We start from the raw sequence: 20,762 nt of genomic DNA, 5'->3' as shown, positions 1-20,762 counted from the left end.
TATTAGGACTTTCTTCCGAAATAGCGAGGAGTTTTAAAAGATGGTATTCCGAGGCTCCTTCAAAGCCGATATGCGGAATGTCTGATGTTGAGCGAGGCAAACCCGCTCCTGGCCTTCTAAAGCGCTTCGTAATCCACTGAAAAGTCTCAAGCGTGCGAGATGGAGCAGATGCAGGTTGGACCGGGTTCTCACGTTCTTGGACGATGATGAAGATCGGTCGCAGAAGATGAAGACAATTCACGAGCATAATAAGCCGTTAGACGTGAATGCTCGAGAATGTGATGACATTAACACAATAAGGTAGATAGACGGGTATGTAAGATTATTCTGTCTTTTATCTGATTTCAATTGACATTTTTCCTCCGGCACTTTGAGACCAGGTGTTCTGCACCTGTGTTTTCATTTCATTTGCATCAAAGTCAGATGACCTTATTTGGCTGCGTGTGATGGTTTCAATGAATACTCAATACTCCAAAACAAGGAAACATTCACCAAAATCGAATCAATGAGTGTAGATTTAATATTTCAAAACAGTACATAAAAACTACTTTATAATGTTGTGATAATAGTTGGATGTAATTGGCTTTGCTTTCACACCTTCAACTAAAATATTATTGTGAGCCCTCCATCTTTTGAAAGGAACCCCGACTGTCGTGACGAGTTTGCTCGATATTATTTATTTGGTTGCTACTAACAAAAATAATTTGCAGTTTAATACATTTTGTAGAAACTTTATTTGGACGCACGCCGTCATTCAGTGCGTAGCGACGTCGAATGGCGGCTGGCTGTTTGACATTTGAATCTCATAGTTCTGTTAGCAACAACCGAATAAATAATACAGAGCCAACTTGTCATTAAAGTCGGGGTTCCTTTTAAGGCATCACCTCATCAAGATACGGGGACGCTGTGAACTCCACACGTTGCCAAGATACGCAATCTCCCCGTGGCCTCACGTAGGTATCAACACTTTGTAAGCAAAAACCTTAGCGAGACCTTTTTCACGCTCTCGCTATCCAATGCTGAAAAACTTCTCGTAATCCACTTTCCTTTCTTGCCTGTCAAGCATGCAAGGATGTAAGTTAATACTCCGACACCAAAAGTCCGCTTCATCTGGGTGTTAAGGTTTATTTGCAAAAGCGTGTTAGGTCAGACCCCAGATGTAGAAGAAAATTGGCGGACGCTCGGCGTTTTCGCCGGTGCGTGTAATTGATCTGCACGGTTGAATTCGTGGTTTAAGGAGGGATGCTCAGTGACTTCTGACAAAGTACAGCCACAATTCTAAAGAGGTTGTGCTATAGTGCAAAATAGAAATGGAAACATGATGCAGTGATTTATGTCTTTGACGCGTCGGATTCCACGACCGCAATAATAACACATTTTTCAATAAAGTGCCAAGGGAACAAAACAATGGCTTTTGCGATGAGTAGCAGATTTCATCATTTATCGTAGTCAAAACTGGGATCCACAAAAAAAAACGGCGGACATTACTGCAACAACTGGACAGAATGCTCTTTTGAAAGGCATTCTGAAATCCATATTGGCTTTCATAAGATGATGCAGGCGAACAGATATGGGTAGTAATGAGCTACATTCAGCCTGTTACATTGAATCAGGAATTTGGGGGGATGAATTGGACTTACCGATTAATCAGACAGGAAAAAAAATTTAAGACAAAAATAATGACATTTAAACCCCCCCAAAAATAATCCAATAATCATTTGCATCAGTCTCAGTCGGGCCCTAGTTTTAATACTTACTTACTTTAACTTGAGTATTTTTTGTTTCTAATTTCACTTCTGCTTTCCGTTTGCTACTTTTTATTTTTACGATCCACATTTGGCTCGATTTCACCAGCAATGACGCGCGACTCGCCGTCAGAAGATCAGAGCATCCCTGGCCTCACATCGACGCTGCTTACCTTGCAGACTATGAAAAAGAACAGTTGTCGTGGCTGTCTAAAAATGTCGTACAAGTACAAGGTCCCCGCTTCGAACCATGCGCCGTTTCATTTAAGACCTTGATTTGATTTCATTTATTATGACGTATTCATGGGAGATGTTTCATATTTTTATGCAACATTTGGGCTGTGATGTATAAATCAGAAGTTACTCAGTACCTGATTATTTTGCATATTACTGTAATGTAAAGTAACTATAATATAAAGTAATTATTGGCCGTAATGTGACTTCAACTTGATGCCGGCATTTTATCAGAACATTGAAGGCGTCGCTGATCTCTTCTCTTAAGCCTGGCAAATGAATACGATTCTCTTAGAATAGGAGATTAAATCCCAATCGGGCATGTATGCACATCTCCTTAAATCAGCTTTGCCCCTTTGTAAGACCCCCAGCTATTAGAAATGGCAAGTTTCGCCGCGGCCTTGTGTGACTTCTGAGACCTCCGCCATAACAACAAAACACCTTTTGTAGGAAACGATTGAAAGAGATATTTTGAGTTTAACATGCCCCCCTTCTTGCAATGTCTGACTGACTTTGAGGGCTGAATCGGGTGCGATAATCAAAGTATTAATCATCTGATGTGAGAGCAGAATGAATGACTGTTGAGCGGACTTGTGAATTGTGTGATGGGCCGCAGCGGTCAGTTACCCTTTGCCTGTGGGCCTCGAGAAGCATGTGTGCAAATTGGGATGTTTTAATGTCATGAGCGGAATCGAATCTGACAGCATCCAATGAAAAACAATTCTGACGCCCAACTTGATTCCAGACATGTATTTTTCGCTAGCCATCAAATGTTTGCGTCAAAGTAAAAAAAAATATATATATTGTTGTTTGTCTGCAAACCAAATTAAAGTTTTAAAGGAACTGGTGGTGAAGACATTTAATACAGTACCGTCTGTGGTGAACCAATATACAGCATCACGCCTTTTGTTCATGAAATATTTCCAAAAATGTTTTAATAAAAGAAAATAACATATTGCTTGTGATGGAGAGGCATCAGTGTAGGCAATAGAACAACTTTTGTTTTGTTATCATCACTTCATTCTCTGACAGCAATTTCTGGATTGACTTTGTCAAGTGTCACAAAATGAACTATTTGAAGACGCGGTTTGGCCAATTTTGAATATATTGTACGCGTGCCCAATGAAATCTGAAAGCTGTTGCTGATTTGCAGCTTTTTTTTACATTTGTGGAAATCGCATGCGTGTCCCACTTTGCTATGCGGCCACACTGGTCAAGGCACATGATGAGTCTCCGTGTGAAGCGCCTTTGCAACCCCACACGGCCTTGTACACTCAACGCAAGTCCATTTTTGTTCATTCTTTTTCATATCGATTTTTTGTTCCTTTGGAAGCAGACTTCTTTCAATAAATAACACAAATGTATTCATACATATATATTTAGATGAGCATGTATAAACTACATGCATTTCATATAATTTAAATAATTTATATATACAGTTCCCCTTCACACACTGACTCATATGAGTTCCCTCCAAAACAGCAACGCTGCACCAATTTGTGGATTTGCAGCGGGAAAGTTCTTGAAATGGACCCACATTTTCTTCAGCAGATGTGTCATTTGTGAATAATCCCGTGGTGGAAAGCACTGAACTGGAATTGGAACGTAGAATTCCAGCCGGGATGGTTTACGTCCTGTGACGTTTCCTGGACAGTGCGCAAACACAGGAAGTATCGATGCGTATCCACCTCCAGCCTACTGAATTGCGAACCTGCGTCAGCGCCCGCACGTACGTCTGCGTCGTTTTACATTGCGAGTTCCAGTTCTTGTCATCAATGCCCCTGCAGCCTCCCTTAAAGGGCCGAGGGGTCCGACAGCGCGTCTCGTAAAAGTATTGCTTAATATCCTGCGCTGCGCTGGTTTTGATTTTGTCCAAAACGGTGACAGGGGTCCCCCTCGTGTCCACCGCCTGAGTTTTATCAGTCACCCACTGGCTCTCACTGTCGCACACAGAGTATTCCCCGCGATAACTCTTGTGTTCAGTGTAGCGCTTCTTCCGGGTCTTGTTTGCGGCCGTTCCGCCCTCCAGTCCGCCGCTCACGAAGTCATCAGCCATGTAGAGCGGCGGCGGTTGCAGCGGCGCCCTGTCGCTCAGCAGCACCCGGGGGGAATTAAAGCGCTTGTGCTGCCTCAGTAGGTCCGAGTTCAACGTCATCACCTGCCCCTCGTCCACGCTGGCGCTGCTTTCGCCGCTCCGGCCTGCCTCCCCCCACTGCTCTGCGTCGCCGTTGGCGCCGAGGAGAGGCGGCAGCGCGTCCCGTTGCTCCCGGTCTCTGCTTTTCCCCTGCTGGCTCCGGTTCTTGCCCCTGGTCAGGTCGGCCTGGAGAAGCTGGATGATGAGCGAGTTTAAAGGGTCCGGACTGGGCTGCTGCTGCTGCTGCTGCTGTTGCTGCTGTCGTTGCCCTTGGCGACTGTTGTCCATGTTGGTTGCCTGGATACCATAGAGGTACACGAGGACCATCACGTAGAGCAAGATGGACATCACTAGATTCACCTGTAAGATCTGCAAAGACAGACAGACGGAAGAAGTTTGAGGCTGACCTTCAAGACCTCCTGTAGCTGCAAAGAATAACGTTCTTGATATGTTTGTCTTGGCTTTGCAACGCTCGGGAACTCCCATGCCGCTGCGTACCATAAAGCACTAAAAGCGGCATCATTTGGTTGCGCTTGTTCTTGTTAAACGTTCGTCAGCCTTTTTTTCTTTTGAAGATGAGGAAACTTTGTGACACGTCCGATAATCATTTTGTTTTGCTTTTAGAATTTTTCTTGGGATGAAACTTTACATCAACCGACAAACAATGTATGCACGGTTACGCAATGTGTTTTCAATGGCACATGCTTGATTCTGTTACAAATTAGCGCTGGGAGTCAAAAACCCCAGGCTTCAATCTTCCTCATTTCCTCTTTAAAGGAACACTTTTTATTCCAAAAGATCTTTCCCCAAAGAAAGAGAATTCTCCTAGATGGTTGATTACAGTTCACATGTTACACGGTACCATGAGTCATTATTATTGCTATGGGCAAACATGCTAAACATTGCAAAGAGAGAGAGAGAGAGATGATAAAAAAAAAAAAAACAGCATTGATAGTAAGAGAAAAATAATAATAATTGAAAAGAAATGCAACTTGCGTACACTGTTCATGTACTCAGGCACAGGCTGCCCTTGTTGCAATGCATTCTATTTTGTTACAAACAAGATTGGTTACAGTGAAATGAGCCAAAGTCACTTCATTCCGCCTTGCTTGGCATTTTCCATTGCTCCATCAATCCATTGCCCCAGCGTCTAATCGTTATGCTCCCCCATGGGCCTCATTGATAAGTGGTTTCCTTAGGGCTATACAGCTGTTTTTTTTGTTTTGTTTGTTTTGTTTTGGGGTTTTTTTGCTTTCAAAACCAACACGTGTACATGCTCTTTCTTTTCCCTTCTAACACACACTCAAGTTCTCCTTTTCATGTATATTATGCAACATCAAATGTTCATTTTAGTTTTCCTGGATGATAATGTACTGTAATGGCGACCTAGCAGTTGGCAACACATTTATCTCGATGCAGTCATGCGGGGTGATATCTTCTGATATGACGTTTTAAGAAATGACGAACAACCTCAATTTGAATCCCGGCTGATCCTTTTCAATACATTTTGAGTCAGGTGGTGATAGTGAGAGTGTTCAAATAAATCACTGTTAGATTGTCTGTTTATGAAATATCATGCAAACCCCCAGACTGTTGCTCATCCTTGTTTAAGTGATTCATTGTGTCCTGTCTAACTATTAATGACAGGTGTTTTCACAACAATGATTACAACATGTTTGACTTCAGGCAGATGAACTTGTCATGTGTTGTGGAACTTTGGTTTTCCCTAAATTTTGCATCCTAATTATGGACCTTTCTCATTTCAATACTCTGCCAATAAACATTTAGGTGAAGAGGTACATGCAATCGTACCCAAAACGTTGCCTTCCGATTGTGGTCACATTGCTTTCCGCAAAGACTAAATGAATTGTGTACATACTGTAAGTTACTCCAGTGGCAGGTTCGGGCAAGAGGAAGCATCAGAAGCCTCGGGGAGTCAAAAGAGAATTCCTCACATTCACAAGAGGTCAGAGTTTTGCAAAGTTGTCTTCAGTGTCAATTCAGGTTGTTGTCAGGCTTTTACGTGGAATTGGGAAAATGTCTCCAGCATAAAACATACCACCAATACTTGTCTTTGTTGAAAAGCAATGAATGTGAGGTACAGAACCACACAATTGTTTTTTCTGGTTAGACCATTTAAGTAGGTGAGCAAAATAGCTGTTATCTATCTCATGACAAACCAGTGTACATTCCAAAGGATTCTGAAGCTCTGGTCAGTTTAAGGTCAAATCATAAAATATCATAAGCACCACCTCTAAAATGCTGTGCCCCAAGTGTCATGAAGTAGTAAACAGCATGCGAGATGTTTACAAGAAAGTCATCAAGCGGCTGTGAAACTTTTGCTCAAGGACAATTTATTTTTCATGTGACATTCAGATGGTTTTGTGGTGGGAATAAAAGCGGGCAGATCTGGAATGCTGGGTTTCGGGGGGCTTTGTCTGGCCCCACCACAGTGCTTCATGTGATTTGTATTATACCCGTAATTAGTACTGGCTCTTGTGTTCTTCTGGCGTTTTTCGTGTCGCCAGTGATCCAGGCCGTTTTCTCGTTGAGGACAATTGAAAGTCATTAGTGCGGATGTCTTCTTTTTAAGGGAAAATGAAGCAAATCCGACAAGCAAATAACAGAAAAATTGCTCAAGTCAGATGACACACCGAGGTTGTACAAAGTGGATCAAAGTCAATTAAAAAAAGAGGAAATGATAACGATCGTCGACAAGTTACTGTAAATATCCTGACGAGACACGTTTTTTGTTTGTTTGTTCTTCCTCCCACTTTCGTTGCCACTAAGATGCAAAGCAGATGTTTCAAGGCAGGCCAGGGCTTGATGAGTCCTTTATTTATTTTTATTTTTTTCTCAAGGTGTCTGCTTTAACCGCACAAGCCACTCTTTTATTCCAATGTCAAATTCTTATCATCTTTTCTCATCAAGCTGCAGAGGAGGATGTTTTGTTTCGTTTTAGGACCAATGCGATAGAGGGAACAGATTATGTGGAGTGTTGTGTTAACATAATAATCAGTAACATCGAAGTAAATCTGTTTTCATTGAATGGCTGGTTTGTCAATGGGTTCTTGAGTAAAACGTTCGTGGATGCATTTCCTAGTCAAGGCTATGATGAATGGATTTGATGCTTGGTTAAACAGCAATATTTTATGCTGACAATTCTTCTGCATGCATGTTGTTAATGACAAAGTGACTCGTTCAAACAGGACAACAATTTGCTTCATTATGTTATATTTAGTGGGTTGGGTTTGTTAGGCCATAAATATTCACGAGTCACATGATTGCACCGTGACAATAAATGTAAATGTTCATCACAAAGATGCTTTATGGCAGCAGTTTGACACTCCGAGTTGAAGTTTACTCTCAAATTAGGCATCAAACAAAGAACCGCAAAGCTTTCTCTTAATACGGTCTATGTAGCGTAATGTTGACAAAAAATGCAAAACACTACAAATGGCATCAGTGTTGCGTTGATATAAATATATGAACACATAGTGGAGCAACACATACAGATCATACAATATCACAGGCGTATGTTCTTTATCCTCTGCGATGAAACGTCCAAAGTTATTTCAGCTCACTGAGGAGTAACCATCTCGAAGTCTTTCTGTATTAGATTGTTCCCAAGTGGCCGAGGTACAATGTTCACTGAACTGCTTGATTCTTTGCATGATGTCATCAATGGATTTATAAAGTACAATATTATAGAGTGGTGTTTAAGTTTCGCAGGTTCTGGTTGAAGTGTTGAGTGTGCGATTTTATGATAAGATGTTCTGCTTGGACAACCAACTGCAATTGGAGCACCCGGCCGGGACGAAGTCGAGGTAATATCCTATTCAACATGTATCAAAATAAGTGCGCTTTATCTTGGATTTCCTTAGAAGTGTGTGCTGTGCATGTTTTTCAAATGGAGCCTTGTGGTAGTTTCAGTGGAACTTGATCCAGTTTCAAAAAACAAAACAAAAATACCAACACTGAAGAGCGCATTTGATCTCCTCTTAGGACCATCACTAGTTGGGTAACTTGCAAAGTTTTTTGCCTCACCTGCTCTGCAAACTCAGAACAGACACACTAAACTCCAAAACTCTCTATGTCGCTAGTATATTTATATATTTTTTTAACTCATTAACACAAGTGTTGAATGTGTTCCACATGGAAATGAGCAAGGTCCCTGTCAGAGATGTCACATAAGAGAGAAAGCAAAAGATGGATTGATGGCTACATTTCCAAGTCACTTGGCCCCAGGTACTGTATGTTCACAAGTGACGTGATCCTCCAGGTGAACTCTTGTGTGTACAGTCGTCTTTTTTAAGAGCTTTGTCACTCTGATTGAAAGCCAAATGTAGATTTGACCAGTTGCCAATAAGTGTGTGTGTGTCGGTGTGTGTGTTTAAGTTCCTATTCCTCTGCTCACCGGCAATCACTTGTTTTCGTGTACGTCAATTCCAGACCCACCAGCAATAGGTTAAAAATGCCTGCATAGAGTAAATAACATAAAATAAAATAAAACAATTTTTTTATTTTTTATTATTCCAACATGGCATCGATTTACCGTTCCATTGTCACAAGACCATTTTAACATGCTACTGGTAGTTGTATACCAGTATATAGTTGTAATCTATATGTAAGGCAAATATTCTTACTGTAAGCTGTTGCAACTTTGCTCGAGCATGCAGATAAGGTCAATGCTGCGCTGACCCGATGGTAAGGGCAAAGTGATTTAACTTGTGTTTTGGCTGCCAGGCTGTAACGGTAAAGAGCTGTAAACTAATTGGTGATTAATTGTTGCTTGGAGCGCAGGCACACAAGCGTGCACTGGGCGGCGGCCTCGTGTTTATGTGAGCCTTCCCATCCTGATATTACATCCGGCAGAGCTGGGAATTATACATTACTTATTTAAGTGCCATAACAGCACAGTGGAAATCAACTTAGAACTTAAGAGTCCAAATAAAAGATATACTGGTGAAGTAATTTGCATCACCGCCTGGCCTTTTAATGGCAGTCCACAGGCTAATGGGTATAAACTGTAAAATATTTGTTTTAATTTTAACCATTTTCTGATTGGCAGACACTACGGTTTATATCTGATCTTAAGAAAACAAAGCTGCTTGGTTGTTCGAGGGGGGGCTAAGTGTTGCAGCTAACATGAAGACCCCCCACTTTAGTGTCAGAGCTTTAGAGGACCGTGTGCCAAAGCAGCAAATCCTCCCAGAGGATTTTCACCCCGCAACGTCTGAGCACGAATGCCGACCAGTTGACTCCAGATGTTTATGCAATGAAAAAATGTCAAGCATAATGTCAAGTCTACGGCTCATTTTCCTGCCAAGTTTTCATCCACCTAATTATCATAATAATCAGCACAGGCTAAATTGGGCCTAGAAAGGATTAACAGGCAGCTGGAGAGGCCAGCACACTTGTGTATTGGTAAACAGCGGTTCACATGGGTTTTGACAATCATCAGAGATGACACGGGTTTTAATTGCAGAATTTGATACAGATTGAATGAGATTGCGTTGAGGGTCTTAAGATACGCTCCTTATCGTCCTCCTGCCTTCAGCCCCCCAGGTTGTCGAGCTCAGTTAAAAGGGAAGGGCAAAATTCCAACGGGAATAGGGAATTTCAATCACTGTTTTACAGCCTTGAGGCAGGTGAGTCATCTCGCCATTATGCCGTGACAAAACTAGTTTTAGAGGCGTTTGCGAATGCAAGCATCGCTGGTTACTCGCCGGTGTGAGTGCACTCACCTTACGTGATGGGATGGTGACGTCAGCGTGTGTTTGTGGTAGCAACAGCTGACTTGAACAATTTGTAGCAGGCACCTTGTTAACTCATTCACTGCCATTGACGGCCATAGATGTCAAAAATTAATTTGAACTATTTCTATTGGCTTAGCATTTTTTCCCACTTTTCTTAGCAAGAGTATGAAAACCTAGGAAAAAATATTGTACATTTAGAACAGATATATAAAATTTGTGATTAATTGTGAGTTAACTAGTGAAATCATGCGATTAATTCTGAAAAAAATTACGCCCCTAATTTTTAGTAATCTTTTCTTTAAAAAAAAGAAAAGATTATTAAAAATTAGGGGCGTCAGGCGATTACATTTTTTTATTATATTTAATCGCTTGACTTCACTAGTTAACTCATAATTAATCACAATTTTTTATATCTGTTCTAAATGTACAGTAAAACAAATATTTTCTAGGGTTTCATACTCTTATTATAAAAAAAAAAGGGAAAACATGTTAAACTAATAGAAATAGTTCAAATGAATTTTTGCCGTCTATAGCCGTCAATGGCAGTGAATGAGTTAAAGTCAATTACTATGTAGATGGAGACCTCTACTGCTGCTATATGGAGCACGCTTTATTTCAGAAAAATGTCTGAAGCTATTCCACCTCAGCTTCTAACTTGTAATTTGTGGGCCTAATTTTCCTATTTTAAAAATATTAAAGGGACATATGCTGTCGACTGAAAATGGCATCACGGTTGCTCAGAGTTCAGGTAACAATCAATCACGACTCGGCATCAGAGAACACCTTAAAAACCTTAACCTAAAAGCCATTTCTTACAACTTTCATAATATGTATGTATATAAAGATAGTAAAAGAACTGGAATATTAAACAAACTGACTGAGGGACCTTCACTCGGCTGGTTCTGGTCAATTGAGTCCACAATGTAAAGAGTGAAAGGACTCTCTTTGAATGTACAGAACAAGGCAATACGCCACCATTTCAGTTCCTATAACAAAGGAATTGCTCAAGACAAAATGGAACATGTGGCCAACTCTCCCTTACTTAAGAGACCAATCAAGACTTAACAAGATTTTCCACAATATGCAATTTTGACCATCGAGTCTCTTTAAAGCATCTTATTTCCGCTGTAATGAAGCAACAAATTAGAATAATCAGAACTGATCCCTTTTGAGTTGAATGTGAGGTTTCCTATTATTTATTACTACTGGCCCTTGTCGTGGAAAAAGTCTGTGCAGCCCTCCAAATGGTCATTTTTATCATCATGCTACAATTAGCTGGCAAGATTTTATCAAAGTTTTTTTTCCTATCATAAAAAGTAATTGCTGTTGTACAAGTCATTGTCATTTCGATAATGACCGAATAATCAATGCAGGGTGCACCTGCACTTTCAACTGCGATTTTTGTACGGTACTTAAAGGGTTGAGATCTCTTTAGCAATAAAATGTTGCTTCTTTGTGCAAGTGAAATGTTTGAATACTGAATGCATTCAGATTGATATCATTCTAAGGATAAAGGAACGTGTCCTCTGGCTACTGGTTTTCATTATACTCAATAGCGAAAAACATTCACCGTAATAAAACAAAAAGACCCTCTCGCTGAACACCCTCCAACATTCCCTACGTTTTATGCTACGAAAGTATGACATATTTGGCAGCAGCAAATCTCACTCAACTGACAGCTTCTCCAATAGCTCTGAGCTAATAGACCTGTCTGCACTCACAGTAAGAGATTGTTGGACTTCAAACAAGCTGTGTGTATAAAACAGGGAGAGTACAGTTGATTCAGTATTATAACAAATCGCCCTCAGAGATCAGGGGAAGTTAATCCAGCGTCAAGCCTAATGGAATCACCAACACAAGAATAGACTTGTAAGGCTCTACAGTGGCTTTGACCTTCCTCTGTTGTGTGTGTGTGTGTGTGTGTGTGTGTGTGTTGGTAGTATTTTCATAGTCCGCAGCCACTGCACTCTGCACTTGTTAATCATCTGGACACAGTGCCCACTGACCGAGGACAAACTCAAGTAGCATCAATGCAGTGCCACTGTCATAGCAGACTCCATTATCGAGTAGGGATTGGCCTAAAATTTTGCGTTGGGTTTTTGCTGAATTCAATTTGAGGGATTTTCCTGATTTTGAGGAGACTTTTGGAGAAATAATCTGTGGAAACACAATGTGATGGTCCGGGGCTGCTCTGCTACTTCAGGACCTCGACAAAGTCCAGACTTGAATCCAATTCAGATTGATTTCAGTCAATTGAAGACATTTAGTACCTTAAACACAACGACGGTAATGCTGGAAAACCCTCCAACATTAGTAGAGTTTTATCAAATGTGTGAAGAAGAGTGGGCCAAAAGACTCATCACGAGTTCTCTAGAGGTGGGCATTCCGTCAACATTGACGGAAGGTCCTTCAATCTGTCAATGACGGACGGCCATTTTGTTGAACTAGGCATCGACGGAAGGGGGTTTTCGTCCGTCAATGTAGTTCGTCAATGACGGACACGCCCACTTCTGTCTTGTCTGCCATGTAGAGTTGGAACGGCATCGCGATCATGTTATGAATAAAACATGCTGCAAATGATCACAGCCTGCATAGTAACAGCACGAGTACCGGTCACTTTAACCAGGCTCCCACAATCATTATCTTTCACTGGGAAGTCAACAAACTTCAAGTAAAAAGCAGTGATTTTGATTAAAATGGTTAAGTATTAAGGGATTTTTCTGTCATTTTGCTTTTTATGCAAATTGGCGTTGATGACAATCGCTGTGATTGGCTGTGCTAGACAGGAAATGCAAATACGTTTTTTTTTTACTTTTACAGTAACTTGCCTGAGTGCTCTTTTTTTTCTATTTCATTATTAAAAAAATATATCAAAACACAAAATCAAAGTTCAGTTAATTGTTATTATCTTTACTACATAGAGAAAAAAGGTGCCACGTGAATTCAATGAACAAATTGAACTAATAAATGAGCACATCGCTCTTATTTAATGCGGTGTAATGCAGTGGCGGTGTGACGCCATCGGCCAGCGGAGCTCTTGAATGATTGATGATGAGGAATGATTTGCATTTTCTAGCTAAATAGCCAATCAGTGATCTCCATTTGACACACTGCACTTCAATTGAAACCATGTCTAAAATGCACAATGACTCTTACTTATTCACAATTATAAACCATGCATTTTACTTAGATATGCTCCTGCCTGTATTTTCAATATGTTCAGAATTTTCCCCCGCAAGGAGTTAGATGCGAGCCTGACAAAAAAAAGTGGGCATTCCTGACGGATACCATGGCGGACGCTCTTTTCACTGATGGATTGACGATTACAATGCAGTTCGACTTGTGTTATTGACGGATTGACGATGACGGAAAAGTGTCGCGACTGTTGACGAATGACGGAAGCTCATATTTCATTGACGCGCCCAAATCTGCGCAAACGTGATGCCAAGGATGGTACAACCAGTTATTAGGTTGAGGTGGCAACTACTTTTTTTTACATAGAGTCGGATAGGTTTGGATTTCACCCCTCGCCCCCCTTTATAAATGTTCGTGGTGCCATATTAAAATTGGTGTGATGATATGCTCCTCAAGAAGGTCCTGAGGCCCCCAAACTCCCAGAATGGCCACAGTGTATTTTGTTGACTTGGGAGGAAGCAAACAATCACATTAAAAAAGTGGGAATAATTAGTAACCGTTCATTGTGGCCTTTAGGTCATAATCAAGAGTTGGTAGCAGAGCATGCCTCACTGAGTGCACATGATTCACCTCAAAATAAAGACAACAATAGAAGATAACGGCCAAGTTTCCACTTAAAAAACGCTTCATGATACAAACTGCGTTGTCATTGTTCTTCCTGGCATTCACTGTTGTCGACTTGTGATCCCTGATAATATCAGTGGCCAATGTAAAACGACTTAAGCTCATTTTCATTCATTGGTTTTTCTGTGTAACCCTAATCAATTCATAACAGCCATGTTATATATTTTTAGATGTACTGAGCGATTTAAAAGGTTGACAGAGTTCAGAGAAGCCTTTCGTGGAGTGTCAAAGATTTGACATGATGAGAGCGTGGCCATCATAAACAACTGTGAAGTGACACGTACAATCCTACATCTCCGACTGCCCGAATGCAAAGGGTATTTAATTTTTAATTTAATTAATTTAATTTCAAACACTCTTTGCTGCCCTTAAATCACTTCAATCAATGTGATCATCCCTGGCAGGCTGGCACAAGACCAACGAGTCACCAGTCAAAGGATTTTACCCTCATGCACGATTAGTGGTTAAATTTAGACATTGTAAAACACAGGGTAACTTCATTTGATGGCATTAACTTTGTCTGTTGGCTTGCAGCGGCAGTCAGTTGAAAACGGGAACTTTTCTCGTACACATTACAAAGGAGCAGCAGCATGTCGGATCGGAGCACTACAACACTCCCAATGATACAAAGCCAAAACCATATGTAGCTTCCCAGCGGGAACCCCATGTCAGCTGAAACAAAACAGTACCGTAGTGTAGAGTCTATAATTTAATGTGTCCCTGGCAGAATGTGAGCTATAAGACACACACAAAAAAATCTGATTAGTTGCACATGTCTATCCATTTCTTCATTTCTTTGCATCCCACTTTCCACTGGGACCACACGAGACTGACTTTCACTTTGTTCTCCCACTGACTAATAAAATGGAGATGAGTGGGCAGATGCACATTAGGGTGGATGTCTGCACGGATTCATTTGTATGTATTCCAGGCTACAAACTACCAAACTCACGCTATGACTTTGAATGGACACTGACTGATCAGACTTGGATTATTTTAATTCAATTGTGTGTTACTACTTGAAGCAATTCAATTAAGTTGGTCAACAATTCTCTTTTTAGAGTGTACGGTACAATACATTGAAGGAATTAGAATTGAGACGGCAAACGTCAGTAGACAGCAAATCCCTTCTCGCCTTTGTTTGTTTGGCAGTCGGCAGCTAATGTTGGAGCGAATTGTAAGTTTACTCTGATGTCCTGGACTGCCAAAAATGCTGCTTATAGGCATTGCATGTTTTTGTTTTTTTCATGTGTGTCACTTAGTCACTTGGTGCGCTTTTATTGGCACTAGACGTGAAAATGAACAATAAAGAAAATTGGCCGGTCTCTTCATTTCCCGCCCCCCCTGTAGCTGTATATATGTTTAAATTTTCCAAACCAGCAAATAGCATCAAGGGTAAACTGGGCCCTGAGTTCTATCGATAAGAGTCACATTTAGGTTTCAATATTTATCTTTATTGCAGAGATTAAAGTTAGGATTAGTTTTATTTTAAGGTTAGGGTTAAAACCAAATGGCAGGACAAGCAAGGATTAGGTGTGTGTGTGCGTGTGTGTGTGTGCATTTGTGTGGTTGACACACTGGGCAGTGAGTTGTGCCGCTGGCCATTAGAACATCTGTTAGATCCAATATCAAAGCGGCCACTAACCAAACTCACGCCCCAACAGATCACCTGCGGGCGTCTAATATCACTACAGCGCATAACGCGGGCGTTGCCAAAACCCTTACCACCAAAATCGTCACATTTCAAGCATGTTTGTTCAACCATTAACATTGCATCATCTAAGAGAGCAAGGCATTTTTAATGCTTTAGATTGGTCAATAGTGTTGGCCAATCTAAAACCAATTAACTACATACACTAGTCACAATCTAGAAATTGTTTTCATTTGCTCGAAGTCAACTGGTGTGCAGCTGCTCGCGGTATAGAAAATGGACGGACGCTTTAAAGTGAGATGTGGCGCATATAAAGAATTCAGGAGTTCATTTTGGGTGATCACGTCTATCAGCATCATTTCTACAGACGCTGCTCTTATCAGTAGGTTGCAGAATCCACGTTTCGAAGTGGGCAAAACTAAGATGAATGTAAGAAGAAAAAAAAAGATCGTAAAAAGAAAAAAATGAGGTTCATAAATATAGGTACAGTGAAAGTGAGGGAGATAAAGTAAATAATTTCAGACTGAGGCGAAAGATCGGGCAGAAAGAGGAGGGAGTGAAGTTCTTGGAACCACTTGATCGCTATCTGCTTTTCCTGTCCGTCAAAATCATGACAACGGAGTAGGTGGACGCTAAATTGCTCGTTATTCACTTTTTAATGTTGGAGTTTGTCTTCATTGGATTTCAATTGCGTTAAGATAAGCGCAAGGGCCACGAAGCAATAACTCATTCACGTTTTTTTGTCCATCGTGCTGTGTGAGAGGGAGAGGAAGCTGCACGGCATGCGCTTAATCAAACGCCTTAGGTTTTCTTTGTGCGGACAAGCCATAAGAATGTGCCGCATATAAACACTCTGCTAAAAGGATAAACTATCAAGAGGCCAGCGGGGATCTGAAAATTGCAACCACATAAGATGAAAGAAAGCAACTTGATCCAAACACAGCCGATGTCTTCCAACAATTGATTGGCGCAAATCTATTGTGATGCTATACAATATACACATTGAAAGTAACGAGGCATATGCTTCCAATGTAACAATAATGATTCTGATTCTCCAGATTCCTCAGTGTTTACAGCCTGTTCACAGAAGAAGAAGAAAAAAGACATTGACGGAAAATTCTTCTTCTTCTGTTCTTTTGTTGTGAATTAAATCCAGTTCATCCACCTCTCTGGAGCAGCGTCAAATCTGGACTCCACGTGATTTTGTTTTCCGACGTCGAGATTTCTATCTATTTGATCTCAAATCTACTTTTTCCTCAGCGCAAGGAGTTCTCATTGTATATGAAGACTGTGTTTTTTAATGGATGTAATTGTTTTAACCCGAAACCACCACCATAATTAAAAAAAAAAACAACTATATATTGACAAAACTTGTGACAACTTCTAGCGCTTCTACTTTGCACACTAAACTCCTCCGACCATGCCTTTTTTGCCCATGCTTTGTGCACTGTGGAATTGTCTAAATCAGGGGTGTCAATCTCATATTAGCTCAGGGGCCGCATGGAGTAAAACATATTACCAAGTGGGCCACATCAGTAAAATAATGGTATACAGTAGTACCCCGGAGTTTGAATATACTTCGTTCCTGTGACGTGTTCAAAGTCCAAAAAAATGTTTCCCATAGGAAATAATGTAAATGCAATTAATCCGTTTCTCAGCTCCAAATACAGAAAATTCCTATTTTAATTAATCTTGTACTGTACTCCCTGTACAGTATTTAAACAATAAAAAATACCTTACCTTTTTTGTTGTTGTGTGATGGCCTCATTGGATGAAAAATGCTACGTTAATGAATGCATACTTTAGTTCAGTGCTGAGTTGGTGTATTTTACATCTGGCATATCATTAGACTACTAAGGGGTCCTTGTGCGCTGTTTAACATCAGGCACGTTATTGAACAGCTAAGGAGGGTCCTCGTGCCGGTATTTACTGAAGTAGTCACGGTAGTTACAATGGAGCGATAATCTCCTTCCTAAATCCACTGTGGTTCGTAGCACAAACTGTATGTTTTTCTTTGCTGCCACTGGCAAGTTTGTCTTTGTTTGGGCCCATGTCGAAGAAAATTGTTGAGGAAAAAACAAAATGCACTCGCGAATGTACGGAGCACCTCCCGGAGTATTCACGCTCTGACTAGAAATGAGCAGCGCTTCGTCTCCGCTGCCGCAACGTGAGCATTCGGCTTCAGTCTTCTTCACTCGGCTACCCGTTCAAGGTACGTTCTGCTTTGCTTGGGTGTTCGAACGCCGATGCATTTTTTACTCCGATTTTTTGGGTTGAAGTCTGATTTGTACGAGTTCCGAGACGTTCGAAGTCCGAGGTTCCACTGTATAAAAATTGTCGTCAATTATACGCAGATTTTCGCTATTTGTGGGCCAGCCCTAAATTACGGAGCTCAACTGTAATCATATTGTTCCAAAAAATAACACTAATGCAAATGGAATGCGGCCAACACTTTGCCTGTATGATTTCCGGATGTGCTAAATCTACCTATTTTGCATATATATTGTTCCCAGAATGCATTGTGTGGCACAGTTAATGAAGTTCTAAGGACGTTAACCCTTGTCATATGTATTTGTGTTACCAGTAATTGAATTTGTGTCTTTATTTGTATTTAACACGTTTATGTCGGCCTACGATTAAAAAATATATATATATTAAACAAACCGTAACTTAAGGTTGAGTGTAAAATAATGACATGCAGGACGATTCCATGTACAAGTTGCATTGCTCATCTGAGGACTGTTTGTGAAGTTACGAATTTATATGTTATGATTGCTGCCGGTTGATTAATTGGTCCGTCTCGCGGGCCGGATTAAACCCCTTTGCGGGCCTAATCCGGCCCGTGGGTCGTATGTTTGACACCACTGGTCTAAATTGTTGAGAATTGATAGCCTTATAGACTCATGCAGAAAAAAGGGCCCTAATTATGTAATCCCAACACTTTTTCCCATTTTTGTCAGCCTTACGAAAGGTGTCACAGACAAAAAAAAAATTCAAATACCTTAGCGTCCGCGTGTCTGGTGCAACGTCATGAATGACAAACACCGCGAGAATGCTTCCTTCAAACGAAGCTATTAAGACCCTTGTGAAGATGTGACTACTCCTTCCAAAGTAAACAGTGCCTCATTTAATGGAGATATTCTATAAAAGCAACCCTTAAGCCGCGAGGTGATTTTAACGTGAACTCTCTCGGCAGTCGTCCTCACTCACCGATTTGTTACTCATATATTTTTAATGGCTGCATCTTCTTTGCTTCTACGAAGCAGAGAATCATTCTTATTAAAGTAATGATTAGTCATATCTCCTTGGGAGGCATTTTTATCGACTTTACACCCCACAATTGTCATATTTCTCTTTACTCTTGCAATAAGCCTCCACTGAAGACTGTTAAACTGAATTGTTGCAGCTGTGCCCCACTGGCACGCAACTGCCCAAAGCCATGATGGTGACTTGGCCCTGTGGTGCAGTGAATGGATTTTTTAAAGGGCCTATAAAGTAGACCTAGCACTGGAGCATGCCTTGTCTCCTTCTCCACGTCCTAATTCCTCACCCTGCTGCGCGTCTGCATGGCCCTGTTGGGAGGGCGTCCAACCGCCGCCGCAAACAGCTGTTCGACAGCCTCTGCGCGCGGACACGCACTGACAAACACCCAATTAGACTGTCAGCAACAAAACGATGACACCTGCAATAAGTAAAACGTCAAGACCGGTGCAGTGACGTGCCTCCATTGTGCCATACGTGACACTTTACATGCTTCACTAAAGATAAAACGCATAAGGATGAAAAATGAATTCACTTTCTCATTTACACACATTACGATTAAGACCCTTGACATGCACGAGCACACGGGAAATTTGAGGTGTCTCGTAAATCTGTCATGGCGGTGAACACGGCAAACGCACACTGATGACGGTGATGCTCTGTAGCCGCGTGCATGCCTGTTGGGGAATCAAATCTGAGGCAAAACTTTGGAGTTTCAAACACTAACACAGGACAATAACATTCAATTCAATTAATTTTTATTATTATTACTATTATTATATTGACTTCACCCATACAAAAACTTGTATCCTTAAAAGTACATTTAAGCAATCTGTAGATGCCAAGTTCACTTTGCTATACTTTTGCCTACTACGGCTAAAATTGCTCAAACTTTTATGTAAGTACGGTAAGTGGAGGAGTAATAAACGTCAACTACAAAAAAAAGCTGTTACAAGAGTGGAGGATTATGGTTTACGACTTTATATAATAATAATAATACCGGGCCAAATATGTAGCTCTTGCACACACAAAAAAGGTATTTCAGATATACTTAACATTAAAAATATGATTCCAGGTATTCTGAAGCATGTTTTTAGTGTCAAGTGAGTATATGAACAACTTGAATAGGCTTCATATTTCCAAAAATACAAGCTCAACCACATCAGCAGAGTTCCACTCCCTTGAACACGTCCACACAGCTCCAGGGGACTCTCACAATATTTATGCGCAACTTAAAGAAACCCAACCCTCTACCTGTACAAAGACATGCGGAATCTCTCCTCCCTGCATAGTCTCATTTGTGTTATGTGCCTTTGTATTGGAGATAGCCAGCTTTTAAACACATCACATAATGTGTGCGTTGTACAAAAGGTAAATATTTACTCTGCAGCCCTTCAGAGCTTTTAAGTCCGCCTTTGGTGCCAAGTTCAGTTCATTCAAAAGTTTTTCAAAATGCACTCCCGTCACCACATGAACGCTTCCTAACTGGCATTTAGTCATTTTAAGTCGGTAACAAAAGTTTGCCTTCCTACCGTAATAAAGGTAACCATAGCATCGGCCGGTTACTATCCAACAGAGTCGACATGAAGGTGATTTAATTCTTGGGCAGAATCCTTTGACGAAAACTTCTCTCTCTCACTGAGGAGGGCTGCAAGAGCGTCTGCACACCACCACCGCCACACTGGTTCTGTTAGGAAGGAGAGGATCAGGGTGTGCGTAATTCTCGCTCTCTTCCTCTCGAACCCGCCCTCCCCACCCCCCTTTCTCACCCCTTCCAACATAATCTACACACACTCTCTCTGATGCAGGACAGATGGCTCTCAGTGCGTGTCTGCTGCAAATGTACACGCAGCCGGTGCGCGCAAAAAGTGCGTGTCCGATACTAGGACTTGTCATTTGGAGGGTTAGGGTTGCGTTGAATGACTTTTTTTTGTCGTTGACTACTGAAAGTTAAGACTTAGTCAATTCATTTTACGTCAGTGGTACTTTTTCAGCGCAGTAAAGACATTTTAACGGACAGTTAAAAGTCGTCTAGCCGATTTGAAGATGATGTCAAATATGAGAGCCGAATCCTCAATTGTTTGTTTGTCTTCTCTTTTTTTTTCTTTTTTTTTTGCATCCCACATAAAACTGATGGTTGACGCCGTTTACTTGTGTAT

General features: G+C 41.0%; 1 protein-coding gene across 1 annotated transcript; it reads right to left on the bottom strand.

Annotated features, from left to right (window-relative positions):
- Positions 1-912: 912 nt before the first annotated feature.
- ntf3 (neurotrophin 3) lies at positions 913-20,281 on the bottom strand. The gene is made up of 2 exons (XM_086059369.1): positions 20,136-20,281; positions 913-4,482 (listed from the first exon to the last, which is right to left on the bottom strand). Exons 1-2 carry the CDS (start codon positions 20,151-20,153, stop codon positions 3,607-3,609), a joined length of 894 nt encoding a protein of 297 aa, XP_085915495.1. The 5' UTR covers positions 20,154-20,281; the 3' UTR covers positions 913-3,606.
- Between the last annotated feature and the right edge of the window lie 481 nt (positions 20,282-20,762).

The sequence above is a fragment of the Leptonotus elevatus genome, chromosome 17, assembly GCF_054856555.1.
Source record: "Leptonotus elevatus isolate MCC_2025b chromosome 17, RoL_Lele_1.0, whole genome shotgun sequence".
In the NCBI taxonomy this organism is placed as follows: Eukaryota; Metazoa; Chordata; class Actinopteri; order Syngnathiformes; family Syngnathidae; genus Leptonotus; species Leptonotus elevatus.
This window is presented reverse-complemented; position numbering and strand designations above follow the sequence as displayed.